Below are 12,147 nucleotides of genomic sequence, written 5' to 3' on the forward strand. Positions count from 1 at the left end.
TGGGGGCCTGCAGGGAAAATTGTCTAGGACAAGTGGATATTTGTCCTGGGGTTTTTAGCGAGGGTTCTGTCAGCATCCCTGTGTTGGCTGATCTGAGTGACCGGGTGGGGTTGTAGGGGTTGATCAGGTTTTGTAGGTATGGAGGAGCCGTACCTTTGGCTGCTTTGAAGGTCAGCATCAGTGTTTTGTACTGTAACTACAATACAGTGAGCTTTACAAATACAAATATCAAATAGCAGAATATTATATTACACTGGCTAGAATGGTTAGGCTAATTGTATTGTAGAGCATGCTCCTTCCCTGCCTTGGTCAAAGATGGCTGATGTGTTGTTCACTACAGTATGTCACCAATCTGTGACTCAACTGGAACTACTGTACATGCGTTGATGTGAGACACCTTGCCCCAGGCTAGGATGGTTTGTGCGTGTAGATGGGAAGTCGAAATGGGAAGGTCGTAATGTCGTCCATTAAGGCTGGGGTCAAAACAGGGTAGAGTGGGTTGAGAAAAAGGCTCCAGCACAGTCCTTGACTGGACTGACTATTAATCTAGTCAGTGTGGAATTAAGCTGAGGCGTTGTTCTATTAAAAGTTTCAAATTGAAGTGAGGACAGGTAATGAAAAACGAATAAGATTGTATTGGCAATTTCACAGCTTGTACAAAATCCATTAAGTGCTTTTTCCGGTAGACCTGTGGTTATAGACATAATTCGTTTAGGCATTCAGATGTGCAGTAAGTGTTGAAAACAAATGTACCCATAACCCATTACATGTTGGATAACTTGAAGGTGGATTTTTGAAAAATTAGCAAATGCGTTATGATCTCATAACGCTGCACTGTGCAGTGTTCAATGTAGCAGTATTGACAGTGTAACAGAGATGCTTTAACAGAGTGGTTCAGGCATTCTCAAAAAACACATTATGCATTTACTTCTCATACTGTATATTATGTAGCTAACAACAACATTGCTCATCACAGAAATAGATGTCCCTTGGATATCATTTTATTATAACTCTTTTTATTCTGTTTTCAAGCCAGTTCCCAATTTCTCTTGAGGCGCAGTAAAGCTCCAGTATTACTTTAATACCACACTGGAGAGAGCGCTGAACATTTCCAGCACCACTGATTAACTGTCGGTTGGTTGGAACAGAGACATCTATGCTCAGTGTGTGACGGCTTATGAAATTGTACCACTGCTGTTAAGCTGCCTCAGGGTTCAACTGTGGGCCTTTTCCAAGATTGCTGTTGTACAGTGGTTGATATTTGAATTTCACCTCACAAGTCAAGCAGGGGTTTCACAAGGCCAGAAGCTTCTTTCGTCCAGGCAATACTTCTGTCAATACCCTTATAATTAATGTATTACCATGGTCTGGTCAGAACCTGAATGTCTGTCCTATAACTACACAGTGAAGCTCCAAGATGTGCTACAAAGAATTACAACACACAGGGAGATAATGGGATACGTTTAGGGCTAGGGCACTACCAGTAACGTCCAATGAAGTAATCACAAGATGATAAAATCCCGGAATATTTGAAAACATACCGACATGGCACACTTACACAATGCACATTCATGCGCACATGTTTCTTTTCTGTACAAAGATAATATAAAACCCATCCTCAGACTTGCTGGCTTTAACCCTGCTTGCACTGTGCTCTGTTCTGAATGTAGTCAGACTGAACAGAATCAAATTAAGGAAGCTTTCAAGAAAGCAGGATTGGAATCTCGCTGGTTGTGTGGAAGATTAAGTGGTGTCTTTGGCCCACTTGAAGACTTGAATTGAAATAGCCACTGTTCTTTAAGGCATAGCATGGCCTGATGTTTATAGTGTGACTTGTGTTAGTGTTACATTAGAATCTTCCAAACAGATTTTTTGCTTTCAGGGATTTAGCTTATTCCTACACCTAAGGATTGTCGCTTGTCTGTCCATGTCACATTCACGAGACCACACGGATGGCTTAGAATTGGGGAGAAAATCCTGTCTCTCCCCAAATCTAAACTTTCATAGTATCTAAACTATCATAGTACCAATTAAAGAGGCTGTTAAAAATCACTTAAAGTAACCATAGACACTGCTGTCAAAAATAGCAGTACAGTATGTACAGTATGTGACAACTATTATGTCAGAAGAGGACATCTTGTTATTCTCGCTTAACCCATCCACACCTCTTCCAGGCTGTCCAGGCAGCAGTACTGTGGATAATGATGCTGTGAAATGGCAGAACTGTGCTTTAGTTGTGTTGGTTAGCTAGTGGGATGTGCCGTGCCCCCATAATACTGCATCAGAAAGTGCTTACATGTCAGTGTGACTGACATCACAGCGACAGTGATCATTACTGACAAGCCACAATGATGGCAGTGAGGCACAATATTCCCGTCTTACACAACACTCTTAATCATGTGCCCCACAAAGCAGCACTGCCTCTGAAAGCTGCTACAATTCACTAAATGTTTCCTGTACATTATTTGAGGACAAGCTATGAACTACATAGACAAATAAAGATCAGGTCAACCATGCCGGTAATGCACTGAATAATTTGGAGTTGCGCTTAATACTTAAGTCCACTTCATAATTGTATTACGAATTGTAGTATTTTTGTATTATTTATTATACAAGGTGATTACTATCTTCTAGATGTAGTTGATGTAGTTGTTTATGTCAAATGAAATGTAAAAGTGTCCTGTAAGTCCATATGGACTGGGCTTCCATGGAAGCATGACAGTTTAATAATGAAAAATAAATCAATCATGTAGTTTAACTTCATATATGGGCTTAAAAGGGACAGACAGATATATATGGGCATAAAAGGGACACAGATAGACAGGTACAGAGAGTAAAATGAGTATTTCAGTTCTTCCAGAGTAGGCTGGTGGTCTAGTAGTCTATATAATTCCACAGTTTGTCCATATGCCCCCCATAGGCCACTACTCCTTAAACTCACCCAGAGAAGAGTAGGCATGTGATGTATGTGAAATTAAATACAATAGCAAAGCTACAAAAATGTCTTTAAAACAAAATACAAAGCCAGAGAAAGAACTATCTTGGCCTGTAGTATTGCCTAAAACTGTTCATGTTGAATGCAGAACATTTGCTATCAAATTCGATATGATGGTTAAGCCACAAAGGAGAGAAAATCCTTCAAAGAGTGATGCAGCAGTTGCCGCTGTTATCAGCCAAACCTCCCTATTAAAAAGCTGTTGTTCAAACCACCCTGGTTTGAGTTCTTCCAGAGTAGGCTGGTTTGAACACATAATTTTATTATGAATTGTATTATTATTATGTATATGGCCTACATAAAGGTGATTACTATCAAGATGTAGTTTTACAATATTTTGATATTTTTGTGGGCCCATGTAATGGTCCCATGTAACTATGTGTGATATAGAAACTGCTTACACTGTAAATACCATAAATATGTTCTTGCATGTGTTTCATATAAAATGTGCACAAAGGTTATTTACATGGCACAATAATAGAACTGATGATTGAATGTATGGATTACTGAACTGTGGTGATGTCATATAAACGTAGCAAGTACAACACCAGGTGACGTTTTTATGTTATATTTCATGGCTGTAATAAGCATCTCAAGTAATTTCACCATCATGACTTTGCTGCTAATATTTTGCATGCCAAATGATTGAATCTGTCACTTTCCTCAAAAGCACCCACATATATATATATATATATATTTTTTTTAATTTTGGTATGAATTGTTTGATTACAGTACACAGTATGATCATTTCCACTTGTCACGTTTCTGCTGCAGAGCATACAAAAATTCACTTACTTGAAGAACATGACTGTATGGAGCATGCTCTATTCCCCTGCCTCTTGTTAAAATGGTCTGGGGCTCTTGTTCCTGCAACATGCAAAGCATGTGTAGGTGGAATTTACCAACGCTTCTGCACAGCCCTGGTGAAATTTCCATATAAGAGTCTACTGGCCCTGTCTGTCTTTCTCTGCTGCTGGTTTCCTCCTACGATGTTGTTTCAGTGCAGTATGTGGGCTGCATACAACAAGTGGTTCTCAGATTAGGCACAAATTACTTAGCAGGAGATTGATTTTAAATAAGCAGCCTCACCATTTAAGTATGATTATTAGTTATTACTCAACTGAGTTGAGTAAATGGAGGAACCTACATGTTTCTTACATTGATATGCAACCATGAATCATGACACCTGAGGAGAAATGCCCACTCAAACCTTCAATGCGAATAATGCATTCGCTGTGCTACAGTATCTCTATATTTGCTCAACTGTGAGTGTAATGGAGCATCCCCAACAGTAGTTCAGAAACCATCCAGAAATACCTATGCTTGCTTAATGCTTATTGCTTAACAACACACAGTTTATTTATACAGTATATATATTTTTTTAGCTTCAGATTGTCTCACTAGGTACATTTATTGGGGTTTTATGATATGGTTGACCGGCAGCAATTCATCTAACACAACTGATAAATGTGACAGTGCTTTTGGTTTAGTATGGACAATTGTCAGGGACAATAAAAAAGTACCCTGATATCATCATATGAAGTCATAGTTCTGAGCATATCTGGAACGGAACTCCAAATGGGAATAAAAGGGACACAGATACACTGGTACAGAGAGTGAAATGAGTATATTCCATAATCAGAAGGGAATTCCTTCCCAACTTAAATCGTTCCAATTTAAGTTCTTCCGGAGTAGGCTGGTGGTCTATATAATGCCACAGTTTGGCCATATGCCCCCTATAGGCCATACTGCTTCTTACACCCACCCATAGAAGAGTAGGTGCAGCAAAAGCTACAAACTTTCTGTAAAACAAAATACAAGGCCAGAGAAAGAACTATCTTGGCCTGTAGTATTGCTAAAACTGTTCATACTGTATGCAGAACATTTGCTATTAAAATTCGATATGTTGGTTAAGCCACAAAGGAGAGAAAAACCTTCAAGGATGAGGCAGCAGTTGCCACTGTTATCAGCCAAACCTCCCTATTAAATAAAAAGCTGTTATGTTTTCAAACTACCCTGTATGAAGAATTATTGCAAATTGATCATTTCTTCTGCATGGAAAAGCTGCTGGGTAGAACCTTCCAGAGAGCATTTGTATCTCATGTACGCAGTACTTCTCTTTCACTCAGACCCTCAGACATCCCCATGTTTCTGGGATCAGCCTCGACACTTAACCCGGCGGTGAACATGCCTTGCATGCCTCTCCACCTAGATGGCCACTTTAGTGAGATCAACTCAAGGCTTGCAGCTCTCATTACCTCCAGTGTAACTCAGAGGACTGGTTTTTAACACAGCTATAGAAAAACAACCTCCCCAGTAGGTAACAGTGCATACATAAGCAGATTATATGTTAATGTCCCAGAGAGATATGCCACTGTCCTCACAGTGCACAAACACAATGATATTGCTCACTCCCTCAGCGCTCGTAGTTCTCAGTGACTCCTTTCCGTTCCTCCATCATATATTTATAAGTTCTCTGTGCAAGGTGTTCACCTCTGTATTACCTCTGGCCTCCTCCAGTCCAGACCCTTCTGACAGGACTTACGCAGTATATGGTTCTCAGTCACATGAATAACGATTGATTTTCTGACTTGCCTGTGGTGTTACCTTTTCAGGCAGGAACAGAATCAAACTGAAAGAATCAGCTTTATTTGTCACATCACAGGTTTCACAGGTGTAAAGAAGTGGGTGAAATTATTTGTATTTATTTTTTGTGCACGCTCCATCATTTTATTGTATTTTAGTGAGAGCAGGAGGGAACGAGATAGAATCAGGTTAAATAAAACACATAAAGATATATACAGATTAGCATACGGTATGTGATAGCAGGCATACTGTATGATGATTAGAACATTAGCATAATATGCAGGTGTGTACATGTTCTTTTAGAAACAGCTGCTACCAGGTTGGGTGGTGTGTGTGTGTGTGCGTGCATGTGTGGGTTGTGATTTCCTTCTCTCTGTTGCCTTCAGCAGTAGAGCTTTGAGAGTTCACTTTGTAGACTGGGCGACATGGTGCACGCTGTACAGTACATGCAGGTCCTTCCCTCGTATCTCTGAGTTGTGCAATATGCTCACGTAACCAGCGACCTGTATGGGATTAGCCCTCTGATTTCAAAATCTCCATGTTTTCTTCAGAGAAACACAATTGATGGTCAGGGCTGCTGGGGCCACTGCATCCACCCATTAAGTTTAACGAGGTGTCAAGAGCAGGAGTGAAACATGGGGAGAGAGAAGTGAGAGAGAGAGGGAGGGAGGATACTGTCTATGCTACCGATGTCTGTCACAAAGGCAGGTCTGATGGAGAGGGTGTTAATTGGAGAGGGTGTTAATTAGATCGGGAAGTGTAAGAATGATGTCAGATGCTTAAGATAAAGCCATACTAAAAATGATTGTAAAAAATCATATACAGTATTTGAAAATGTATTTTGGACCTTGGAAATACTTGATCATGATCTAATGTATTTCAGATATGTTGTGCACAATATATTTTCTCCCATAACCGTATCTTCCCCAAACATTTGGCCATTTATTAGGCTATAATATAGCCTAATAATGAAAATAATAAATATGTGTGTGTGTATATATATATATATATATATATATATATATATATATATATATATATATATATATATATATATATATATATATATATATATATACAGTATATTATATTGTTACTGTCGGCGTGTCGGGCAGAAACCTTGTATCTTCAAGTGTATATTTTTTCGTGCGAGGCGTTGTGTGCGTGTAGTAGATCAGCCATTTTCACTATTTTAAATCATTTTTAAAATGTTAAATACAAAACAAACGGTTTTAGACATAAAATGTTTCCACCTGACAACAACGATATGTTAAAATCAGGGGAGGTGAAATAAAAGGCCTGATGGTCATGCATGTAGCTCTGAACAAAGGTGCACATACTGTACAGTACTGCACTGCAGTGTAACGGCCCACGGTTTTGATTCTAAGTCACATACAGTTATAAACGTGTGTCCCTATTACAGGCCATGTGCAGACAGGTCTTGTTTACCAGTGTTGCTTCATGAGCCCAGATGTATGATTTTATTAGTCCAGTAGGAGAACAGCCTGCCTATTTAACCATGACAAACCAAAGCTGCTGTTGCCCATTTTGAGCATATAATTGGTTAGTTAGAGCCATGCAGCATTTTTTATTATGACCCCTTCTGGATAACATGAGCTTTTTATTGGGTGAAACAATCATGGCTGTGCCAGGTAAGTGAATCTGGGACAGGATGGCTCCAACAGTGTGAATGGTAATTCATCTGCTGTGACGTTTTCTAAAATTCCTGTCTCTCAAGCCCCTTCAAAAGGGACAACGTGAAATGGGAGAGTTTGATACATTCAATTTAAAATCCTACATGTTTTAACTTTTAAGTCTTGAAAACGACATTAATCAAGCCATATGAATAATGATGTTGAATAATTAAATAGCATAGATTCTTCACAACGTCTGCCCGCAGACTATCATCTATCTCTAATACATACACAATACTTCTATTCTTATCTTGTCAGGCACTTCTTGTCAGTGTAGCTGTCATCATTGCACAAGATTTGCCTGTGCCCTCCCAACACACAACAATTAAAAGACGATACCATTGTCAATAATCTACATTATTGTCATTGTCTATTCACAGTGTCTATAAACAATTGTATGTGGACCTTATGGCATTTGTAAGTCTCATACTGAAATGAATGGAATCCAATGGCTTCCTCGAAAAGCGGATGATGGAAAATGTGGATTTTGTGAATGAACATGCAGCATAATATAATGAGATCACAGAGTCATCCTTTATTGTACTTTTACTCCACTACGATTATTTGAAAACTTGAATTACTAGTTACTTTGTAGATTTTTATTATTACTACAAAACACACTAACCACTTCAGCCTAGATATTTCGGCCATTGGAAAATAGCAGATCTACAAGCTCACAATGCATCTCCATGCGGCGCATTGTGAGCTTGTAGATCGCCTATTTTCAAAAGATTTTTATACATTATAAAATTGAGAAATGGAACATTCTGCACAATGAGTACTTTTACTTTTGGTGCCAATACTTTTACTCAAGTACATTTTTAATATGGAATTAATGGAGTATTTCTACATTGCAACATTTTAACTTAAGTAAAAAATCACACCCGTGTGAAGTGGAGCTGTGTGTGTGTGTGTGTGTGTGTGTGTGTGTGTGTGTGTGTGTGTGTGTGTGTGTGTGTGTGTGTGTGTGTGTGTGTGTGTGTGTGTGTGTGGATCATGTGTACCGTTTTTTGTGACATTTGAAGAAAATATGTAGGAAAAGGAGCAAAAAGTGTGTTTTGGAGAAAATTCAAGATGGCGGAAAATCTATCATGGCGCAAATGGGCGTGGCCTATATGGGGAGATGCGTCATGACCCAAGGAATCCAGGGAAAAAATATTTTTAATTTTCCGACCTACGGTTCAAGAGTTACAGGCCAAAACGTAAAGTGGGGTGTTATAGCGCCACCATGCGGCCAAATGACAATTTTTTTTTTTATTTAATCCTTGAAATCATTATGAACCTCCTCTCCAAGTCTTGAAACTCTAGCCCCTATGGTTTGCGAGAGACAAATAATTGAATGTGAGTTTTTGCGATTCCCATTATAAGTCAATGGGGAAAATTAATTCACTAATAAATTAATATCAATTAAACTATTGAACCTTTCTCTTAGCAAGTTACTAGCCAACTATTCCCGAGTAAGCCGGTCGATTTGACATATGGCGCGAGTGTGTGGTGGCAAAACTGTGGGACTAGTAGCGTGCCGAAGTTTAGGAAGTTCAGGCTACATACAGACACACAGACAGACAGACACACAGACAGACACACAGACAGACCCACACGGCCACGTATAGGGAGCCTGTGCTTCACACAGCTCCAAAAAAGGTGAGTACTTTTTCCACCACTGTGTGACACACAGACTATTGATGCCAGATGTGCAGAGTTACTGCTGCCATTAAAGATTAGCCAGGAAAACAAGAGCCAGGCACCTGACATGTCCCCATTTTGGTAAAACGGTTTATTATGTACAAATAAAATACAAATACTTACACCTTGTTAGACCAAATGTCTAATGCACTGGGTGGTTATAGCCAAAGCTCTTTGCCATCAGCCCACAGATGGCAATAGATAAGGCTTGTTGTAAATCTATTCATCGTTTATAGTGTAGCACTTGTAGCACAGCCCTGCGCTAAATGGATGAAATAAATAAATAAGGCTTGCACACTTGTTTTTCAGGTTATTTGTCCATTAAGAGCTGTGGCCAATGCACTGATTCCCCCATTACTTCTAGTTGATTAGCAGTTGCATGCATCTAGTCCAAGGGGAAGTGAAGGGCACAGCCAGAGCATTGCCACTACCTGCCATCTAACTCAGCACAAACACTGTTCAGGGGCATGCCATCAGAATAGCAACACCAGCAACCACTTGTGGTCCCCAGGGACTCCGCCAGGGTCCCCTCGGTCCCCTAGGCACGCTGTTGCTCCAATCTACACCAAACGTGGCACAGACACTGTTCAGGGGGTCTGCCATGACTATAGTCACACCAAAAAAACTAAATTGCACACATGGGGCACTATACTGTAGCAGTGATACAGCAGTTACATTTCAAATGGCCATAACTCGGTGACCATTACTCTGATCAGCACTATTATAGGGCTGGGTTTGAAGGCTGCACAGCTGCCTGAAAGTCTAGTTTATTGAAATATACTTTGATTCATTGCATGTGAAGATGCCACTATAAATCATTATGAATCTCACCTCTCGATCTCACATGCATAGTTTTACTGTGTTTCCATCGATTGTTGGTGCCCAGTACAAATGGTATTTTTAAGCATTAAATTTAATCAAAATTCTGCAATTTACAAACATGAACCCTGGCAGTGGGCTTGTTTTTTACTTCTTCCAGCGACTAACCTCTGACTGATCTGTCTCTCTCTCTCTCTCTCTCTCTCTCTCTCTCTCTCTCTCTCTCTCTCTTGCTCTGTTGCCAGTCTGCTCCCAGTTCTCACGAGGAGTGTATGCCATCTTTGGCTTTTACGACAAGAAGTCCATGAACACGCTGACCTCTTTCTGCGGGGCTCTGCACACCTCCTTCATCACGCCCAGCTTCCCCACCGACACTGACGTGCAGTTCGTCATCCAGATGAGGCCCGGTTTGCGATTAGCCGTCCTCAGCCTCCTGGCCCACTACAAGTGGGAGAGGTTTGTGTACCTCTACGATACGGACCGAGGTAAGAGCATTTATACCTGGTCATATACGATTGAGTTGTGCAAATAATTGTGAAATTAGCCAATTTAAAAGCGTTTTTTCACTATTTTTGAACATTTCTGAAAATGTTTCACAATTTTTGAACTCTTTTGAAAATGCTGACCTATAATGACATGGCCAAAACACAGACACCAGGTTGAAAGTGGCTACACGGTCCTCCTCACATCTAGAGTTGGGGCTGCTTTGCGTTTGCAGCCCTCACAGGTCATACAGTATAATGGAAATCCCTGATGTCATGCAGTATATGCCCATTTATGGCCATTCCCATATATTGAGATCTCTGTATGTGTGCTTTACCTTGTCATAGTGACAGGGTTATGTCTGAGTCATAGTGACCATGGTGGTCCCCTGGCCACCTCCTGCCGACCCATATTTTATATACATTTTTTATATATATAACACCAGTAAGACTCCCTAATCGGGAGATAAGCGACCGTAGGTGGCTTATCTCCACAAATAGGGCAAAAATTTGTTTTTCCAAAATCTTCCTGATCCATGTTGATGACATGAGTGTAGACATGCTGTGTAGTGATATTCGTGATTTTAGGGCAAAAACTGTAGGAGCAGTGTCCAAAAATGTGTTTTAAAAATCGGCCTGAAGGTGGCGTTAGAATAGGGCCATGTGAGAAATGAGGGGTGGGGTCTCCGCGTTGCCTTGGCGGACGAATAGATACCGGCCCCGGCTCTCCCGGACGCTCCTAGCCCGAGTTACGGCATTTTATGTGCGCTACAGTGGCAGGGGGTCCTCCACTGGGGGCGCCACCACTTTTGCATCCGTTCTGGAGCACCAGGAGTCGGTGGTCCCCGGGAATTCCCCTGGGGCTCCGGGGGTCCTTGGAGGTTGTAGTTTGGCAGGCAAGGAGTGTGTGTGTAAAATCTGGCATGGATCGGGTCAACGGGTGCGGAGATATAAGCAGGGAAAAAGTGTGACGTGTGACGTGTGAGCACATTTGGTCATTTTTTACATCTGGGGGTCCCCCAGGGACCTGGGGGTCCCTGGGGCTCCGGGGGTCCTTGGAGGTTGTAGTTTGGCAGTCAAGGAGTGTGTGTGCAAAATTTGACATGGATGGGGGCAACGGTTGTGGAGATATGAGCAGGGCAAAAGTGTGACGGACTCAAGTGTGACGGACTCACTCACAGACAGCCCGTGGAGGTTTCTACAGTAAGTAGCTCCCTACGGTCGCAATTATACTTTATATCTTCACTGTCTGGCAGAAACCTTGTATCTCCATATTTAAATCAATCTTTTTACATACATTAATGACTTACTTGCCGTAATAATAACCAGTAAGACTCCCTAATCGGGAGATAAGCGACCGTTGGTCGCTTATCTCCACAAATAGGCCAAAAGTTTGTTTTACCAATTATCAAGACATACGGGCAGTTGACAGTTTGCCATGGTTACTCATTGAAGTTGAATCTCCATATATGGAGATAACCTACGCATCACACTAAGTCTGACCTCACCAGCCCATATTTGGGCATGAGCAACTTATGTCTCCATATATGGAGATATGATGACATCACACAGTCCTCAGCCGATGATGTGGCGTGATGTCATACAATACACAAACGAGCCCTACAGTATAAAGGGGCAATTCTTGCCAGGAAAGAAGCATTTCTTCGACTCGCCAGGGTTGGCTTATAGCAGCTGTCGGTAGGACCATACAGTATATGGATTCTGTTAGTGTGGATCTCCTAACAGGGCATCATCTGGGATACAATCCCTTTTATGCCCATATATGGAGATCCCTAACAGAATCCCTTTCATGCCCATATATGGAGATCCCTAACAGAATCCCTTTTATGCCCATAAATGGAGATCCCTAACAGCATCCCTTTTA

The 12,147-nt window shown here is 41.0% G+C and overlaps 1 protein-coding gene across 1 annotated transcript in view; it reads left to right on the forward strand.

Moving 5' to 3' along the window:
- gria3a (glutamate receptor, ionotropic, AMPA 3a) overlaps nt 1–12,147 on the forward strand; it is a gene marked incomplete at both ends in the record, with an annotated part of 87,694 nt that overhangs the window by 4,125 nt on the left and 71,422 nt on the right. Inside the window, 1 exon segment of the mRNA XM_080748916.1 lies at nt 10,026–10,265. Coding sequence (XP_080605042.1) covers nt 10,026–10,265 — 240 coding nt within the window.

This window comes from Nannobrachium achirus (genome assembly GCF_963921795.1).
Source record: "Nannobrachium achirus genome assembly, chromosome: 19".
NCBI classification, from domain to species: Eukaryota; Metazoa; Chordata; class Actinopteri; order Myctophiformes; family Myctophidae; genus Nannobrachium; species Nannobrachium achirus.